At 45.2% G+C, this 20,626-nt stretch overlaps 1 protein-coding gene and 1 pseudogene across 9 annotated transcripts; both read right to left on the bottom strand.

Annotated features, from left to right (window-relative positions):
- Positions 1-4: 4 nt before the first annotated feature.
- On the bottom strand, positions 5-8,773 carry LOC121269888 (UDP-glucuronosyltransferase 2A2-like). Of its 9 annotated transcripts, none has more exons than XM_041174977.1 (3): positions 8,653-8,731; positions 5,716-5,775; positions 6-1,775 (listed from the first exon to the last, which is right to left on the bottom strand). In XM_041174977.1, exon 3 carries the CDS (start codon positions 1,748-1,750, stop codon positions 137-139), a length of 1,614 nt encoding a protein of 537 aa, XP_041030911.1. In that variant the 5' UTR covers positions 1,751-1,775; positions 5,716-5,775; positions 8,653-8,731; the 3' UTR covers positions 6-136. The 9 variants fall into 9 exon arrangements, with proteins under 9 accessions (XP_041030905.1, XP_041030911.1, XP_041030910.1 ...); XM_041174976.1 differs by lacking the exon at positions 5,716-5,775 and adding an exon at positions 3,145-3,233 and having other exon boundaries at positions 8,653-8,674; XM_041174972.1 differs by lacking the exons at positions 5,716-5,775; positions 8,653-8,731 and adding exons at positions 8,168-8,253; positions 8,444-8,639.
- An 8,361-nt stretch (positions 8,774-17,134) lies between these two features.
- Positions 17,135-19,553, bottom strand: LOC121269867 (annotated as a pseudogene).
- Between the last annotated feature and the right edge of the window lie 1,073 nt (positions 19,554-20,626).

Raw genomic sequence — 20,626 nt, 5'->3', positions numbered from 1 at the left:
TTTTCTAATAACATTTCATTTCAGTACAGCATTTCCATGTAACTGCACAGTAATTTTCACTGGCATCGTATCTTTGTGATATTTCCATATAAGACCTGACTAAAAAAACACTTCTCTCAGTTCAAAGGGGTAAATCTTACTGAGTTTTTTGTTTCTTCTTATGAGTGATTTTACAAAGTTCCTTCAACAGTAGAGCCAGCAGAACTGTAACAAAGAGGAACAAAGACAGCAGGAAAACCATCACATCAACGCAATAGTAAGCATACCAGGGGAGTCGGTAAAATTCTGAGCGCAAATGTGCTGCACCTTTGTGTCGCGCAACATACTCAATCCAGAAAATGGCTCTCTCCATTGGAGACTCTGGTTGGTCCCTGTGGAGAGCAGAGAGTTTCTGCATATTATCCCGATAAGAAGTGTTGTTTATAACCTCACTAAGTGCTTGCAATAGATCTGTTGACTGCATGGCTGTGAAATCCATCACTTTTGCTGCACCTCGGATTTCAAGTCTGAGTAAATTGTCAAACTGGTCAAAAAACAGAGGTATGCCAACCATTGGCACCCCATGGTAGATGGCTTCATAAACTCCATTGGTGCCACCATGGGAAATGAAGGCTCGTGTCTTGGGGTGCCCTAGAAGGTCATTCTGAGGGATCCATTTTGTCAGTAGTGTATTATTTTCTATGTTGGAAGGGATCTTTCCTTCATATCTCCAAATAACTTTCTGAGGTACTTGAGCAAAGGCCTCTGCTATTTTCATTGAAATGTGCATTGGCAAAGAGCTGACCATGGTCCCCAGAGACATCACAATAATCCCATGTTCCCCTGAGGATTGGATCAACTCTTCAAACTCTGCTGCTAGAGGTTTGGACGGTTTACACTGGAATCCACCAATGTAAACAATATTTGGCATGGTGGGTCTCGGGAATTCAAATATAAAATCTGCTCTCATCAGCCACACATCTGCCCCTAGAAGAATTGTCTCGATATCTGTGTCTGGGCCCAGATATCGATGGTAGAGTTCATTGTACATGGGATGAATTAGGAATTTTGTAACAGACAACTGCAAAAGACTTAGGATGACATTTTTTGTTCTTTGTAGAAAACTCATTTTGTCTGTCAACCGTGAGCCGGGGATTGGGATGTAGGACAGTGGTGATGGGACGAAGAGAAAATGAGCTTCTCCACTGGCGAGCCATCGAACATTATACACCAAAGGGAGTTTTAAATAATAAGCAAGCATTGGGCCTATAGGAAAAACAGGATCTGCAAGTACTAAGTCGAAGTGCAGATTTTCAAGTTGGCTTAACAAAGTTTTGTTTTCGAAGACTAAAATGCTAAGCTTTTGAACAGAACTATGGCAGGTGTACATAAAAGACATTAGTTTGTATTGGAATTTAATAAAATCCCATGGTGTTGAACCATTCTGTAAAATATCCATTGACTTTTGGACAAATCTTCGCAAAATGTCTTCACTTGTCGTTTTCCCAAGGTTTCCTTGCAGTTCAACCATGATGGATCGATATAGGTCAGGTTGCTCATTGACATACCAAGTTGTTGAGAAATAAAACACAGTGTTGTTATGCCCATTAAGTTTCAGTTCTTCAATTAGAATTCTCATATTGATCCAGTGACTTCCATCAGCAGGTACAACTAAAATATTAGCTCCCTGGCTCATTGTACAAGACATGATGATGATGATACTAAGAGCATACACAACCTGGAATCTGTTTTTCCATCCAGGACACTTCATATCGAAAGGAAATGATAGTCCAATCCTGTTGCACAATTGAATAGAAATATGGGTGATACAACATAAATTGGAAAACATAGGAACATAATAAATAGAAGCATGAGTAAGCCATAATGACCCTTGTACTTCCTCCACCATTCAATAAGATCATGGTTGAACTTTTACATTGATTCCTGCCCCATCCCCATTTCCTTTTATTTCCAATCTTCAGTGGACTCAATGACTGAGCATTCATAGCTCCCTTGGGTAAAGGGTTCCAAAGATTTACAATCCTCAATGAAGAAATTTCTCCACATTTCAGTTCTAAATGGCTGCCCTCTTATCCAGATACCAGGAACTGAGTTCTAGGCTATCCAGCCAAGGGAAACATCCACTACCCTGTCATGTTCCCTAGGAATTTTGGACCTATCGGTGAGATCAACTCTCAATCTTCTAAGCCCCTATGAATATAACCCTATTCTACTCAACTCCTCCTCATATGATAGTCCTCTCATCCTAGGAATCAATTTAGTGAATCTTTCTTGCATTCCCTCGAAAGCAACTGTATCGTCCTCTTTAGGTAAGACGACCAAAGCTGTACACATTACACAAAATGTAGTCTCACCAACAGCATTTAAATAACTGCAACAAGACATCCTTACTAACCCTTTGCAATAATCCCTATCCAGGACTAAGTGTTGGGGGGTGGGGACAGAGAGTCTCTCCTGCAACGGAGGCCACTGGTAATTCATGCCTTATCACATGATGCCAGCCTCCTTAATTATGCAGTGGAGAGTTTTCCAACATATCACGTGGCGGCGCGGGCTGGATGGTACGCTATCTGCCATCATATCGGGATGCCATATTTAAAAGGCGCCCGGAGAGCAACCTACCCAGGGAGGAGATGGCCTGAAGAGGACAGGGAGGTCCAGCAGCCAAAATCAGCGATGTCTCCCTAGGCCATCTGCTCGATGAAGTGGAAGCCCTCTATCCAGAGGATAGGAAGAGGAGGCCAAGCAGGGAGATGAACCAAACATGGGAGGAAGTCTCCAGGGCAGTCAGTGCCCAAGGTGTGAACCAGAGGACTGCCTTGAAGTGCAAGAAGCCCAGATGAATGACCTCAATTGTTCTGCCAGGGTAAATGAACCCTTAACTTCTCAGGGTCATCTTACTGAATGGTACAGGGGACATGTGCCATGGTAGCAATGTGATAAGGTGATGTCTCATAGTCCACAGCAGTCCATCTACCTTGCAGTTGGAGAGGCCGCTGTTGGTCCCTGACCCTTCTGCACAGAAAGCACATATGCTGTCTGGGAGGTGGGATGTGGGGAAGTTGTTCAGATGTTGAGGCCACCAGCAAGCACCGCTAATGACATGCCTCTGTGAGGCTTATCCTTATATCTACATGGGCTCACCTCTCTGGAGGGTGCTGCTCCAGAACCGTTGTGGGCAACCTTCAGTGCATCAATTACATGGCACACAATCCAGTGGGTTACTTGTAAGACTGGAAGCATGAGAAAGAAACCTGAAACCCATATCCTCAACCCGATCTTCTCTCTATGTGCAGGATAAGTTAAGCCATAATAGGAGATAGAGAGCGTGGAGAAGACAGGAGGGGGCCGGCCACGCTTCAAAGACCTCACCAACTTCAAGGAGCGGGCAGCCCAGCTGGTAGGGGTGGAACGGGAAAGAGCCTGTAGGAATGGAGAGGTCGGCCGGCAGCCTCCATCCAGTAAGGACCCATGCATGTCACATTGAAACCTAACGTTCCTCCGTGTTGGAGGCAGCTCATGCAGTCACACACTACCTCCTGTCTCACTTACAGGTGCCAGCAGGACGAAGGCAGGGCCCAAAGGAAACAAAGTCCTGTCTAGCACTCAGACAAGCCCACAGAGGACCAAGGACATTGCGGAGGAAGAACGTGCACCTGTAGGGGTGTCACAGCAGTCACCTGCACGCTCCACCAGCCCAGAGACACCTTGGTGGGTTTTAGATCTAATTTAGGAAGGGTCTCATGTTCTAGTGGTCACTGCATGGACACATGTCTGCACCAGGAGGAGGCAGAGTCAGGCAAGCTCACTGGCACTCAGGGGACTGCTGGGAAAGAGAAATCTGCAATGTCCAAGTCAGATGATGAGCCTCTGGAATCGGTCGCTCACAAGGTGCTGGTGAGGCAGCAAGAGACGGGGGAACGTCAGGCAGAGGTGGCAGAGGCCCTCAACAGAGTGTCATGCGAGGCGGAGGAGTCCTTCCACCTGTTCTCTGATGAAGTAGTGCTGAACTGTGAACTGTAGAGGCCTCCATGTGGAGGGTGGCAGAGTCCATGGAGAACCTGGCCCAGCAGATTCTGCCGGAGATGCACACAAACCTGCACTCCATCGCTGTAGCCATGGGTGAGCTTTTGCAGTGGCTATGCGAGAGGGGGAATGAGGCACATTAACCTCCCTCCAGGTGCCTCTTCCCCTCAAGGAGTCAGGCAGAGACCCTCAGACACCCAAAAGGTGGAGGAGCAGCAGTTGGACAACTCTTGGACATTCACTCAGGACTCTCTGATGGTGTCCGGCCTTTCCAAATCCCCCTTACCCCAAGGTAATTTGATAAGGTGGATTCAAAATTGGCTTAGTTGTAGGAGGCAGTGGGTGATGATAGAAGGATGCTTTAGTGACTGGAAGCCAGTTTCCAGTGATGTACCACAGGGATTTGTTCTCAGTCCCCTATTATTTGTCATTTATATAAATGATATAAATGACTATGTTGGGGGTAGGATTAGTAACTTTGCTGATGATACAAAGATTGGCTGGGTGGTTAACAGTGAGGTTGAGTGTCTTGGGCTACAGGAAGATATAGACGGGATAGTCAGATAAGTGGCAAATGGAATTTAACCCTGAAAAGTGTGAGGTGATACACTTTGGAAGGAGTAATTTGACAAGGAAGTATTCAATGAATGGCATGGCACTAGGAAGTTCTGTGGAACAAAGGGAGCTTGGCGTGTGTGTCCATAGATCTCTGAAGGTGAAGGGGCATGTTAGTGGGGTGGTGAAAAAGGCATATGGGACACTTGCCTTTATCAATTGAGGCATAGTTTACAAAAGTAGGGAGGTCATGTTGGAGTTGTATAGAACCGTGGTGAGGCCACAGCTGGAGTACTGTGTGCAGTTCTGGTCATCTGGTTATAGGAAGGATGTGATTGCACTGGAGGGGGTGCAGAGGAGATTCACCAGGATGTTGCCTGGGGTAAAACATTTAAGTTATGAAGAGAGGTTGGATAGACTTGGGTTGTTTTCGTTGAAGAATGAGAGACTGAGGGGCGACGTGATCAAGGTGTACAAGATTTTGAGGGGCATGGACAGGGTGGATAGGGAGCAGCTGTTCCCCTTAGTTGAAGGGTCAGTCACAAGGGGACTTAAGTTCAAGGTGAGGGGCAGGAGGTTTAGAGGGGGATGTGAGGAAAAACTTTTTTACCCAGAGGGTGGTGACGGTCTGGAATGCGCTGCCTGGGAGGGTGGTGGATGTGGGTTGCCTCACACCCTTTAAAAAGTACTTGGATGACCATTTAGCACGTCATAACATTCAAGGCTATGGGCCAAGTGCTGGTAAATGGGATTAGGTAAGTAGGTCAGGTGTTTTTCACGTGTCAGTGCAGACTCGATGGGCCGAAGGACCTCTTCTGCACTGTGTGATTCTGTGATTCTGTAAACTGCAGGCATTTCCCAACACCTCATGTTAAGCTAATGCATCATAATTCCCTGGTTTTCATTTCAACTTTCTTAAAACTGGAATGATGTGCAACTTTTTAACCTAAAGGGATGGTTCCTGAATCAAGAAAACTTTGGGAGATTATAGTTGGGCTGTCTGCAATATTGTTGTACAGAAACTAGATGCAGCTCTGCCTGCCTTGCTCAGGAGATTTATTCATTCCATTTGAAAGATTAGTCTTAACTTGTAGGTTATGAAACACATTGTCATGAAATCAAACTTTAACTTACTGATGAAGTATAAATCAAAGAATGTAGTCAGTCTTGTATTCCCAGTAGCTGAGATTTGAACTAAAATGAAGGGTGCAGTCATTTAATACAATTGTACATCCAGTCTCAAGTGAATTTCTGATTGTGCAACATTAATTCTTGTGTGATTTATTATTCATGTTTTGCAATAATCTTTTTGTTGGCATGGGTACATATCCATTCTGACAATAGTGCCTCTAGAATTAACAAAAAACAAAATACCTGGAAAAACTCAGCAGGTCTGACAGCATCTGCGGAGAGGAACACAGTTAACGTTTCGAGTCCATATGACTCTTCAACAGAACTAAGGAAAAATAGAAAAGAGGTGAAATATAAGCTGGTTTAAGGGGGGTGTGGGACAGGTAGAGCTGGATAGAGGGCCAGTGATAGGTGGAGATAACCAAAAGATGTCATAGACAAAAGGACAAAGAGGTGTTGAAGCTGGTGATATTATCTAAGGAATGTGATAATAAAGGTACAGATAGCCCTAGTGGGGGTGGGGTGGGGGGAAGGGATCAAAAGAGGCTAAAAGGCAGAGATAAAACAATGGATGGAAATACATTTAAAAATAATGGAAATAGGTGGGAAAAGAAAAATCTATCTAAATATTTGGAAAAAAGGGGGATCGGAAAGGGGGTGGGGATGGAGGGGAGAGGTCATGATCTAAAATTGTTGAACTCAATATTCAGTCCAGAAGGCTGTAAATTGCCTAGTTGGAAGATGAGGTGCTGTTCCTCCAGCTTGCGTTGAGCTTCACTGGAACAATGCAGCAGGCCAAGGACGGACATGTGGGCATGAGGGCAGGGTGGAGTGTTGAAATGGCAAGTGACAGGGAGGTCTGGGTCATGTTTGCGGACAGACTGAAGATGTTCTGCAAAGCGGTCACTCAGTCTGCGTTTGGTCTCTCCAATGAAGAGGAAACCGCATTGGGAGCAGCGAATGCAGTAGACTAAATTGAGGGAAGTGCAAGTGAAATGCTGCTTCACTTGAAAGGAATGTTTGGGCCCTTGGACGGTGAGGAGAGGGGAAGTAAAGGGGCAGATGTTGCACCTTCTGCAGTTGCATGGGAAGGTGCCGTGGGAGGGGGTTGAGGTGTAGAAGTTGATGGAGGAGTGGACCAGAGTGTCCCCGAGGGAACGATCCCTGCGAAATGCCGCCAGGGAGGGTGAAGGGAAGATGTGTTTGGTGGTGGCATCATGCTGGAGTTGGCAGAAATGGTGGAGGATGATCCTTTGAATGCAGAGGCTGGTGGGGTGATAAGTGAGGACAAGGGGGACCCTATCATGGTTCTGGGAGGGAGAGGAAGGTTTGGGGCCGATGCATGGGAGATGGGCTGGACACGGTTGAGGGCCCTGTCAACCACCGTGGGTGGAAAACCTCGGTCAAGGAAGAAGGAAGACATGGCAGAGGAACTGTTTTTGAAAGTAGCATCACCAGAACCAGATGCGATAGAGGCGAAGAAACTGAGAGAATGGGATGGAGTCCTTACAGGAAGCGGGGTGTGAGGAGCTGTAGTCGAGGTAGCTGTGGGAGTCGGTAGGCTTGTAATGAATATTTGTGGACAGTCTATCACCAGAAATTGAGACAGAGAGGTCAAGGAAGGGAAGGGAAGGGAAGTGTCAGAGATGGACCATGTGAAAATGATGGAGGGGTGGAAATTGGAAGCAAAATTAATAAATTTTTCCAGGTCCCGACGAGAGCATGAAGCAGCACCGAAGCGATCATCGATGTACCGGAGAAAGAGTTGTGGGAGGGGGCCAGAGTAGGACTGGAACAAGGAATGTTCCACATACCCCATAAAAAGACAGGCATAACTTGGGCCCATGCGGGTACCCGTAGCCACACCTTTTATTTGGAGGAATTGAGAGGAGTTTGAGGAGAAATTGTTCAGTGTGAGAACAAGTTCATGCCAGATTGCTCAATTGGAAAATGATATTATTGTGGGTGAGGTGCAGTTGAGGGCAGTTTAATTAGCTGGTGGAAACATAAGAGTGTATTTTACAATTGGCACGAGATGATAAACCATTCAGAACAAATCACTGCACTATGTGCTGTTCTGACAAAAGCTCACCGACTTGCTGAATATGTATTTCCTGTTTTTATTTTAACGTTGGAGTCCCTCCTAATATCACTTCTCTATTTCTCTCTTCTTACCAGCTCACACCGATCCTAATGTTGCTCTGTAACCATGCCTATATAAATGGAGTTTCTCTGTCTTCTACCCCTATTGCCTTTCCTTTAAAGTCCACTTTTCTAACACCCAGTGAACACTCATGCCAAATTGTTCACCAAGATATCTACACTGCTTTCCTCCCACAGCTTCTACACCTATTGACTGCTCATCCTCTGTGATTTCAATCTCCTTTTCAACTCATCATGCTGTCTCCTCTTAGTTCATTAGTTTCCCTTAATCTCTCTCTCCATGTAAACTCACCGTGTAAACTCACCAGCGTGATTTCCCGCTAGTGGCATGGACGATCGGGTGAGGCGGAGGTGGCACGATTCCAGTCGGACCTTCACCTGCATCCAATTAATGGGACGCAAATCAGTTTCACACTGGCCTCTTGTGGGAATCATGACAGCCACGCTGGACAGGAGCGTAAGACCCCATAACGATTTTTCAGCTCCCGTCGCATTGCTCACCTGCTGCCACCTCCCCCCACCCCTGCCATTAAAGCCACCGCAGGGTCACTAGAAAATTCCGGCCTACCTTTCGATTTGCCTTCCTAATTGCTTGCTGTACCTGCAGGTTAGCTTTCGAGGACTTGTGTAAAAGCGTACCCAAATCTCTGTGAACCCAAACTTTCACAACCTTCTAAAAATATTCTGCTTTGTCATTCCTCCTGTCAAGTTCGTCATTTCACACTTAGTCCTGGGAATTTCTGATACGGTTATGTCTGTACATTAAAGAAGTCTTACTTGTGGGCTGAATGTCTTCCCGTGTGAACAAAAAGTTTGGATATGATAGAATCATACTGTATTGGATTGGGAGGTGATGAGGAGGGAGCAGCAAGTTCCAGCACGTGTCCAGGATCAACAAAGCTCCTTAACCACTTGATACTTATTTATAGATTCAAGGAATTTCACAACAACTGATATTAGCGTAATGCATCTTTATTTTTCCATTTCACCTTTCTTAAATATGGAGGAATGGTTCCTAACTCAAGGGAACTTTGGATGTTTATGGTTAGGCTATCTGCAATATTATTGTAGAGAAACTGAAACCACGTCTGCATTTCTGGCCTGAGAATATCTATTTACCACATTTTAAAGATTAAATTTTACTTGTAGTTTTTAAAACTCCTCGTCATGAAGTTTTAACCTTTTACTTACTGATGAAGCACAAATGGTGCGCTGCAGTCAGTCTTGTATTCCTGGTAGCTGGGATTTCAATTAAAATAAGAGTACAGTAATTTAATACGACTGGTAGGTCCAAGATCTAAGTGAATTTTTGATTGTAGAATATTAAGTCTCATTTGATTGGCACGGATCACGTTTCTGTCCAGATGGGTTGTTTGCTCTTCAACACTGCCTCTAGAATTAACCCTTTGTTTCTGAAATTTTCCATGGGCAGAATTTTGCCCTTGTCAGGCGGGCTCAGTGGGGGCAGGTGGGGCCGGACGGGTAGCAAAAAATTTGTTTGGATGACCTTGTTAATGGCCTTAACAGGCCCTTTCATTGTTGGTGGGCGCGCTGCCAACTCTGGCACACCATTGATGTCAGGACGCTCGCCCGACATCAACGCGCGTCATTTTACGCTTGTGTGGGTCGGGTCCACGTCCGCCTGATGAGGTAAAAATTCTGCCCCATGAAAAGTACCAACGCATTTTAAATGCACGTACCCTGAGTTTGAAAAAAAATGTGAACAGTAACATTAGCAGGAAAGCCATAAGTTGATTGCTTGGTAAGTAACTGCTCCTTGGTTGTGTGAGCAAAGAACTGATGAGTATGCAACTAATAGATAGAGTGTGTAAACAGTGGAGATTAGAAAAATGCAAAAAAATGAAAAGTTAAATTTTAGAAATGATGGTTCAAGGCGTATAATGAGCTTCCATATAATTAAAGAAGAAATGCCAGTGGAAACATTCTTCTGTTTCATTTGTAAGTAGTAATGTGTATCAGTATTCTTATCTTTATTTCCTGTACCTATTGGCACATGAGGGAAAATAAAGAATGTGTTACTATAACTAGTTTTTCCTGCAACAGGTTGTCAGGGGCTGTAGCTTGAAGAGCACCACTCCACATTAATCATGGCTGACCAAGAGACTCTCCTGCTCTTACCACCTGCCATCTATCAGAAGGATTTGCAGATTGATAATCAACCTGTTTGACCACATTATGAACACACCTTCATTGGCCATCAAGTCCTGGAGTAGGACTTGAACCCAGAAGCTTTGGACTCAGAGGTAGGGATGCTACCCACTGCACCACATAAGGTCTCCTGTTAGATCAACAATTAGTAGGGTTTAAATTAATAACAGAAGTGGTTGGTGAGTAGAGTCATTAATTAAAAATAATTAAGAAATGAATTAATGAAAACACAATAAGGATGGCAGTGCAGTTGATGTGCAGCTGTTGTATGTGGTTGCTGGCGGACACCAGTGTGATCCAAGGCAACCGCATCAGTAAGTGTCTGCAGCTCAAGGAACTTCGGCTCAGAGGTGATGAGCTGGAGGCCGAGCTATGGAAACTTCAATGCATCAGGGAGGAAGTTACCTGGACACTTTGTTCCAGAAGGCAGTCACACCCCTTATGCTAGGTTCCTCTGATTTGGTCAGTGGTCAATTATAGGGATGTGTGACAGTGAGTGAGGCAGGTAAGAGGATGGAGAAGGTACAGTTGGAGGAGCCTAAGCCCTTGCAATTGTCCAACAGGTTTGAGGTTCTTGCAGCTTGGATGGATGAGAGCAGAGTCTGTAGGGTGGATGAGCAAACTGACCATAGAACTGTGATGCAGGAAGCCATTCAAGTAGGGGGAATAAATAGGAATGTAGGGGCCAGTATAGTCAGAGGGATAGACACAGTTCTCTGCAGCTGAGAGCTTGAATCCAGATGGCTATGTTGCAAACCCACTTTTAGGGTTCAGGATATCTGCTCAGGACTGGAGAGGAACCTGCAGTGGGAGGGGGAGAATCCAGTGGTCGCAGTCCACTGGGTACCAACAACATAGAGAGGACTAGGAAAGATGCTCTATTTATGGATTATGAGCGGCTGAGGACTAAATTAAAAAGCAGAACCAGAAAAGTAATAATCTCTGGAGACGTGAGCAAATTGGCATAGGGTAAATAAGATTAGAGAGTTAAATGCATGGCTCAAAGAATGGTGTGGAACAAATGGGTTTCAATACATGGTGCACTGGCAGCCGTACAGGGGAAAGCAGGAGCTGTATGGATGGGATGGTCTTCACCTAAACCATGCTGGATCCGGTGTTCCGGCAAGTCGTTTAACTAGGGCAGTAGAGAGAGCTTTGATCTAAATAGTGGGGGGAGGGGTCAAGTGAAGTAAGATGTGGTAAACTAAAGGGAAAGGACAAGACAATAGTACAGGTCAATGACATGAGTAATGATAACCAGAGTGTGGCAGGAAAGAACAGAGCATACAAACTAAAGAGTGCACCGGTAGATAAGGTCAGGTTTTGCAAAAATAGTAAAAGGAGAGAATTGAAGGCTCTGTTTCTGAAAGCCCACAGCATTCATAAAAAAAATGGATGAATTGTTAACACAAAGAAAAATAAATACGTATGACCTGATATCCATTACAAAGACAAGGGGTGGAATTACCTGTGCCTGTTGGCAGTGGGCGTGATAGGTGGTGGGCACTGACAATATGACGCGATATGGTTTTCGACAGCAGGAAGGCAGGTGGTGATCGTCCGCTCATCCCGCCCATCGTGGGCCGCGTTTCCCGCCCATTTTCTATACATCAGCATCTTATTAAAAGGCCACCCCGCCAGGCTCTGGACCCCCGCTAGATCATCCATTCACATCGGCGGGAAAGCACGTTGAAGTGCTTCGCACCGGCACATAGGGTGACGTGCACTTGGCGGCCTTCACTTTGGGGGAACTGAGGTCAGCGAACAGCATCGTTTCCACAGCTTCTCAGTGTCGCCTGTTGCTTTTCTGGCTTCAGGGGCCCCGGGGGGACCTGGGTGAAGTGCCGCCCTGCCTCAGAGGCGCCTGTTTTCGGGGCCAAGGGGTGGTGTCCCGGAGCAACTGCTGCCCTCCCACGGAGGTGACTGTACTCCGGCTGGGGGTGTCTGGGGTCAACTGCTGCCCTGGCGTTTGATGCTGCACACAAGCAATCGAGGCAGGGGGCAGGGTAGGCGAGGGAAGTGGCCACGCAGTAGGCCATCCCTCTGCAACTGAGACAGTTCAGGCACAGCCACAGTGATATGATTGGGGTCGGGCTCCTAGCCTGCCCGGCCATGCAAGCAATGCGGAGGCACCAATGTGCCACCAAGCACTCCATGACTTACCCCCCCACCACCACCCCGGCACAGACTACAAGTCTGTGACTACTTTACTGGACCGCGGAGCATTTGGACGACACAACCTCCTCACCAAAGCTGGCCATGTAGCAGTCACTGCTGGAGGCGCTCACAGTCCCTTACAATCTCAGCATCCCGGTTTGGCCCAGTGTCCCCCATGTCGCGGGCTGACAGGGCAGTCATGCAGCGCACTCATCTCTGGCCATCCGAGGGGTGACCAGGACTTCCCGGGAAGCGCAAAGCGGCGGTCACACAGGGCCAGGAAAAGATGCCGAGTACACCAGTGCTAACCACGCCTCTCTCTCTCTTTCACGCTGCAGGAGGACCACGTCAGGATCTTGGATCTTGGTGACCTAGCTGTATGCCTGATGGCCTAAAGAGAAGAGAAGACAGAGGAGAGAGCAACTGAGACTCCTGGCCACGCAAAGGCAGGAGCAGCAACCTCAGGAAGAAGAGGTTGCTGGGGCTCCTGCACATACTGCCCAGGAGCAAAACCGACTTGTGGCTGGTCGGTGCCTGGTGACACCATCTGTCATTCCTGCAGATGACGGAGAACTAGTGTCACCGAAGATTGTGCATGTCTATGTCTCTCATATCTGCCACTTAATGAGGTTCATGCTGCAGCTCGCAACTTGGTGGAGCATTCAATCAGGTTGATGAAGATGTGGTTCTGGTGCCTGGACCAGTCTCGTGGAGCACTGCAGTACAGTCCACAGAGGGTGTCATACATCATCACCCTTTACAACTGGGTACTCCAAAGGTGAGACGAGCTGGCTGAGGAAGAGATGGAGAAGAGCTGGATGAGGGTGAGGAGGTCCTCGGTGGTGACAACAACGGGGATGAGGTTCTTGCACTGGCTGAACGAGGCAGGGGGCACTCGGGAGGCCCTCATAGCTGCCAGATTTGTGGAGGATGATAATGACATGCAGTGAGGTGTCCCCATAGATCCTCACATCGCAGTTGTGAATGTTTGATTCCAGTCTGGCTCATGGCAGCATCAAAAGTCTCTGTGAGAATGTTCCTGTCATGGAGAAGCAGTGGAGGCTCTAATAATCACTCGATCACAGGAGGATGATGACGACAACATGCAGTGAGGACACTCCATGAATCTTCACGTAGCCTGTGAATGTCTAACTCCTGTCTGGCCGAGGGCAGCTCACTTGTATTGCATGATCAGGGCCATCTCCGCAGCCATGAAACTTTAGACACATCCGATGCTGTGTGCACCTTCACAACCTGAGCTCTTCAGGAGCTGGTGCACAGCATCAATGGTTGCAGACGCTGGTGCGAAGGGAGTCAGCCGCGCTTAAGTGTCCTGAGAGCACACAGAGAGAATGCAAGAGCTCTGTGCCACCTGCCCACTATATTCTAGAAGCAATGTCCAGTACCACCGAGGGGCAGGCATCAGCAGACCGTGGTCTGAAGGCTGCACAGGATACAGGGAAGAGACACCTGCCTTTTATCCTGTGCAGAAAGGTTTCACATCTGAGTGACAAGAACACTGCTCATCAGAACAAGGAGCCACAGGCAGGGAGACATTCTCAGGAATTTATTGACAATAGTGAACAGTGTGTACAAATGACCAATGCCCGTGGCCAGGTTGTGCAACTACTTTTCCTTAACTGTCATAACCCTGCCGCTATGTCTTGTTGCTCCTTGGACATCCACAGCGGAGGTGGAGGCAACCTGCTGACTGTGACACCCTGTCTGTGATGAATTTGGCAGGTGTCCTCCGGAGGGCTGAAACTTGGAGGCCCCCAGCCTGCTTTCAGGATCTTGCTGTGTGGCAGTGGCACCCTCCTCGGCCTGTGATGCTGGAGCTGCGGATGTCACGAGAAGAGGGGATTCCGATGGGCCAGACACTCCTAGAGTCACCCGGGTAGATGACCCTGGGATGTGCACATGCTGATCCCCCTCCCTATGGGTACCCGAGGGCCCCGGCTGACTCCATGAGGGGAAGGGGAGCTGGAGTGAGATCGAGCTACCCGGCACCCCACTCGTGTACACACTGTTAGAGGCCAGCTATGGCATCAGCGAGGAAGTGACATCCTGGATCAAGCCATCTGGTGTGTTTCCCAGGAATGCTACCTCACTTAGTGCAAATCTGGGAAAATTCCACCCATGGTTGCAAGGTGACCAGGGCTCAGACCTGAATATTCAAGGGTATTTGACATTTTGGGGGACAGGAAGCTAGGAAAAGGTGGTGGTTAACTCTGTTAATTAACCCTAACCCTAATGTTCCTAATTCGCATGTTCGTAGTTGGTAATAGATTCATGAGAGTTGATTTTCCAATTGGCAATAGTTTAATGTTCATCGTAAACCATTTAGAACAAATCAATTTGCTGCACTGTGTACTGTTCTGACAAAAGATCATCAACTAAGACATTAGGTCTGTTTCTCTCTCTACAGGATGCTGCTGGACCTGCTGAATATTTCCAACATTTTCTGCTTTCAGTTTAACTTTGCACTCCATCCCATTGTCTCCTTTCTATTTATCTTTTATTACCAGCTCACATCTACTCTAACGAACATACTCGATCTCTCCCTCCAGCAGCACCGACTCACCCGATCTCTAAGCTGTCCTTGTCCCCAGTTTCATTTTATTCTTTGTCTCATCCGACGCCTTAACAAGAAACTTCGTCATCTTCCTTTCAGGTGCTAAGGAACGCAAGCTCCAACATCTCATTGATACCAACAACCATCCAGGACCCTCCACCCCTTCCCATCCTTCTGACCCCATCCTGTCTTCTAATCCTAGACCTTGTCGTGTATTCACCATACCCTCTGACCTTCCCCTCTCGGATGCTGAATGTTCAATACTCAGCAAAGGACTGAGTTTCGTACCCTTACGCCCTCATCTCAATGAATTTTGGGCTCGGCATGTGGCTGAACTCTTCTTCCGCCACCTTCGTCTCTGTGCTCACTTCTTTGGGCAGGAGTCCTCCCCCCGTTCCACGGATGCTTTCACCCACCTCCAGTATTCCCCCTTCACCTGGACCCCTCCTTCTGGCCTCTTACCTGCTCTTGATCTTTTCATTGAACACTGTTGGCGTGACATCGGCTGTCTCAATTTCTCTACCCCTCTCACCCACTCTAACCTGCCTCCTGAATTTGCCGCACTCCGTTCTCTCAGGTCCAACCCTGACTTTGTTATCAAGCCTGTCGACAAGGGTGGTGCTGTTGTTGTCTAGTGCACTGACCTCTACCTCGCTAACCCCTAGAGGATCCTTAACTATGGTATCTCTTATTAATCCCACCTCATTACTCATTACTCGATGTTCCTGGGTAAGTTCTGCAACGTATTGCTCTAAGAAACAATCCCTGATGCACTCTACAAGGAGGTGCTATAATTGAACTAAATAATAATGGTCTGTAGGCTGACAAAATTATACACTTATTAAAACAGTCATACACTATAGAACATTTTTAATGCAATAAACAATAGGGAAACTATCTGGAAAATTACTGGCCAGCAATAGAGTAGCACCAGGTGCACAAATCTAACTTACATGAACTGTCTCCTAGTAGCTGGCCCATATTACATGATCAACACCCGATGAGGCTACATATATGAAAGAGTTAAGATGACAGACAAATCATCGAGAAACATTTCTTTATTAATACTTGTGATTATATAACACCGCTTTAAAATCAGATAGCACAAGAAAATGACCCTCCATTTAACTGTGACGAGTCCAAGTGTTTCTAGTTCTGACCAATAATGAAAAATCGGTGCTAAGTGTAGAAGATCCTTTGCCTTCACATCATTGTCTTGGAATGACACATGGTTCTTATATTTAACACTTTTAGTCCTCCCAGACTTCAGCAGAGTTGCTGTTGGCTCTGTTTTACCCAACATCTATTTAAGCATTTTTCATGCATGATGTTGTGGGACTACATGGAGTTCACAGTAGTGTAATTAATGTCAGCGGTTTATGCCCATCATAGATTCAAGCCTATCGAAGCTCACTAAAGAGAAACTTACCTTCAACTTTCCAGGACATGACCAACGCCAATGGATAGTATTGTCAAGGCATTAAACATGCTGACAAACACCAAGAGAGCTGTAAAACAAAAACAGAATTACCTGGAAAAACTCAGCGGGTCTGGCAGCATCGGCGGAGAAGAAAAGAGTTGACGTTTCGAGTCCTCATGACCCTTCGACAGAACTTGAGTTCGAGTCCAAGAAAGAGTTGAAATATAAGCTGGTTTAAGGTGTGTGTATGGGGGGCAGAGAGATAGAGAGAGAGGAACTCTCTCTCTATCTCTCCATCCCCCACACACATACCTTAAACCAGCTTATATTTCAACTCTTTCTTGGACTCGAACTCAAGTTCTGTCGAAGGGTCATGAGGACTCGAAACATCAACTCTTTTCTTCTCCGCCGATGCTGCCGGACCCGCTGAGTTTTTCCAGGTAATTCTGTTTTTGTTTTGGATTTCCAGCATCCGCAGTTTTTTTGATTTTAACCAAGAGAGATGTGCTGGAAATCTTTGATCATGAAAGAGTGGATGGGATGATTTGGGTGAAATGGGCTTTTCTGACAGTGGATTCCAGATGTTTCACATTCTTATTTTATGTTCTTGACCACATGTCAATGAATGTAATGATTAGTTTTGAATAATGCTTATAAAATACATTGTTCATTATTATAGAATTTGACAAAAGTACAGCATTTCCCTGTTAGCATCTACTGTTGTCTGACATGCCACTCCTGTGATGCTTCCCTTAAAGCCTTCATTAAAATTCATGATGCCCAGACAGGAATGCATTAAATACTGGTTTAACAGTATTATCCATATTATCCATATTATGCATATTATCCTGATAAAATGTGTTGTTTATGACCTTGTTAAGTGCTTGCGATGGATCTGTTGACTGCATCATTGCGACACTAATCACCTTTGGTGCACCTCAGGCCTCAAGTCTGAGTAAATTGTCAAACTGGTCAAAAAGCAGAAGTATGCCAACTACTGGCACCCCATGATAGATGGCTTCATAAACTCCATTAGTGCCACCATGGAAATAAAGGTTCGTGTCTTGGGATGCCCTAGAACATCATTCTGAGGGACCCAGTCTGTCAGTAGTGTATTATTTTCTACGTTGGGAGGGATCTTTCCATTGTGTCCTCAGATAACTTTCTGAGGGACTTGATCAAAGGCCTCTGTGATTTTCATTGTAATGTGCATTGGCAAAGAGCTGACAATAGACCCCAGAGACATCACAATAATCTCATGTTCCCCTGAGGATTGGACAAACTCTTCAAACTCTGGTGCTAGAGGTTTGGACAGTTCACAATGGAATTCTCCAGTATAAACAATATTTGGCATGGTGGGTCTCAGAAATTCAAATATAAAATCTGCTCTCATCAGCCACACATCTGCTCTTAGTAGGATCATCTTGATATCTGTGTCAGGGCCCAGATATCGATAGCAAAGTTCATTGTAAATTGGGAGAGTGATAAAATGGATAGTTGAAAAAGATTTGAAGAAAACTCATTTTATCTGTCAATCCTGAGCCAAAGCTTGGTGTATAGGAAGGAAGTGATAGGGTCAGGGGTAAATGAGGACCTCCACTGCCTAGCCCTTGAACATTATACACCAAGTGGAGTTTTAAGTAGTATGCAAGCTTTGCCCCGTCATAAAAACAAATTGGTAAGTAGTAAGTCAAAGTTCACATTTAAAATTGCTGAATATTTTTTTAAATTCCTTTTTAAAATTTTTCATAATGAAATTAATCTCCCTGAGGCAGCTCTGTGCCTCAGGGAGATTTCTGCGCTCTCTCGCGTGCACGCTTGAAAGAGTGCAGGCCCCGAATCTACCTCCTCCCCCGCCCGCAAAGGTAGCGCTGAGCGCTTCCGGGTGCGCGTCACGCTGGGCGGGCCTTAATTGGCTCGCCCACGTAAAATGGCGGTGCGCAGCCATTTTTGCAAGCAGCAATTGGCTCCGCGCCCACTCTCAACCGGCCCCACCCGACGGGGAGAAAATGCTCCCCCATGATACAATTTTTTTCATTCATTCACAGGATGTGGGCTTCGCTGGCTGGGCCAGCATTTATTGCCCATCCATAATTGCATTTGAGAAGGTGGTGGTGAGTGTTACTCACAATAAGAGGTTGCAGTGGAAGAATTAATCTAGGCTGGTCTTTTGGTTCCAGCTGGTTTATTTTCAAGACAACTCCTCAGTGCTACTGACTTCCAAGTAGCTTCCCCATAAAGTGCTCCAGTTGTATCTTTTTATTCTATTTAGATAGGATAATCAATGCCCACCACCTGTTTAACTAGCAATTGTCCTTAACAAAGTGATTGCCACATTGACAGATTCCTCTCTTTTCCTTTTAATTAAAGCTTTGATAAACTTAAAGAACATTTTTTTAAAACAAATCGAAGGAAATAATGTCACATATTTCCACATCTATAACTCCCACATTTCTTTTACCAAATATATATGTAAACAATTATAAAACAAAAAAGCTTTTTTTCATTACACCATTATAACATAAGACACCCCTTTTCCAATACATTTAATAATTTCTTACAGCAGGCATTTCTTTGTGTAAACCAGTCTGATAGTTGGTGACTTGGGTCAACCCATTGTATCTTATAGATCTCCCTTCCCTCTAATATTTCTTTTATGCTGGCTAGGTCTATTCTTAGCCTTTTTTCAGTGACATTTTTTATGGAATGCACGTTGTCCCAAGGAGACCGGTTATCAACATAACATTCTATGGGCAAATTTTTCTCACATTGCCCCTTATATAACATTTCTCTCAGCATGTTGGATAAGTAAATCCCCTTATTTAATGCTTCCACCAAGGTCAGTGTTTCAGCAGCTAAGGTGCTTTCACTATCCTTTTTATTTTCTTGGCCTCCCAAGCCAGTGGGAAACATTTATCATTCTTTCCCACCAAGAATATGATAAACCTGGCTGTGCTAGAGTACCCATCTGGAAGATTAGCATGTGAAGCATCGCTAGAAATGACCAACCTCATACCTTCTGGATCACCCAAGGCTGGAAACTTGAGCACACATCTCTCAGAATTTAATATTTTTTAGTGTTTTATTTGCTCTCAGCACTTTCTCAACTATAGCATGTTTCATCATGGCACTCAGCTCCAACGCATCATAACTAGCATCAGGCCTAGTCTGAGTGCATAACCAGTTCAACTGCCCAATCAAACTACTCAACTGTTCCGTTTCTTCCTTGGAAGCAGGATCCTTTGTGAGGATCTAACCCGAGTTATTGGGATATGATTAACATTTTCTAGACAGGATTGTTGATTCAATGTCTGACATCCAATCTGGAACTCCTTCTTTATCTTCTCAATTACCCATTATTCAAATTCTACAGAGTTTCCCCCCAGGAAACTATCAACATGCATGATAAAGATTCCAGCTAGTTTCTCTTTATGGTGTCACTAGAAAATTGTGTAGTCTGCCTTTAATTGAATGCAATCTGAGGTATACACACCTCACCAAAAACAAAACAATAAAGAAAAAAGGAATGGAAAGTAAACATCTAGGATTTTTGTTGCTCCACCAGCAGGGAGTTTATGATCCTTTCCAACTGGGACACTTGCCATCACATGTTGATCAGAACTACCCAAGGAGGTAATTTGGCTTGACCTGGCATCACAGTTCCAAAACACAAGTTGCAGCTGACATAGAAAGTTCATCATCTAATCCTTTTATGAGTCAAGTAGAAGCTTCACTGAGAACCCAGTTGTCCAACTTAATGTCCCACTCCATAGTTTCATGGATAGATTTAAGGATCTATTATGTTTGGAGGTTTTATTAAGAGAAATGTCTCTTGTGTTCACCCACTATGAACCAGAGTGTAACTTTAATATTTGGCAATATGGCCTTGCTGAATTAACAGATACACTTTCTCTCCGCTTACTCAAAAGAATAAACATAAATATGTGACTGGGTAAAAATTACAAATTGAGTTCATTATAAGTTAATAATGAATGGTAGTAGAAAATCAATGCAGCAGATTTCAGTTATTGCACAAATTTATAACAAATATATAGCACAACATTTTCTTAAATGTAGTTTGGTAGTACAGAGCTTGAGCATTGCTGAGAAAAGACATCATGTATGCCCAAATTGACGGTGTTACCATGGGATCCCCTCTAGGCCCTGCTCCCACAAACACCTTTGTCGGTTTCCACGAGAAATACATCTTTAATGGAATGACATCCAACCTCCTACTCCTTGCGTATTTCAGGTATGTAGATGGTACTTTGATATATATAAATCCGTAGCTGAAAGCAAGAGTTTCCTTACACAGCTTAATAGGCTCCAGCCTGTGCTCAAATTCACCTTTGAAATGGAGCAATCAAATGAGTTCCTTTTCCTTGATGTGCTGATTAAGAAATCTGCCAATGGGTTCTCTACTCCCTCCC

Source organism: Carcharodon carcharias, chromosome 26 (assembly GCF_017639515.1).
Source record: "Carcharodon carcharias isolate sCarCar2 chromosome 26, sCarCar2.pri, whole genome shotgun sequence".
In the NCBI taxonomy this organism is placed as follows: domain Eukaryota; kingdom Metazoa; phylum Chordata; class Chondrichthyes; order Lamniformes; family Lamnidae; genus Carcharodon; species Carcharodon carcharias.
This window is presented reverse-complemented; position numbering and strand designations above follow the sequence as displayed.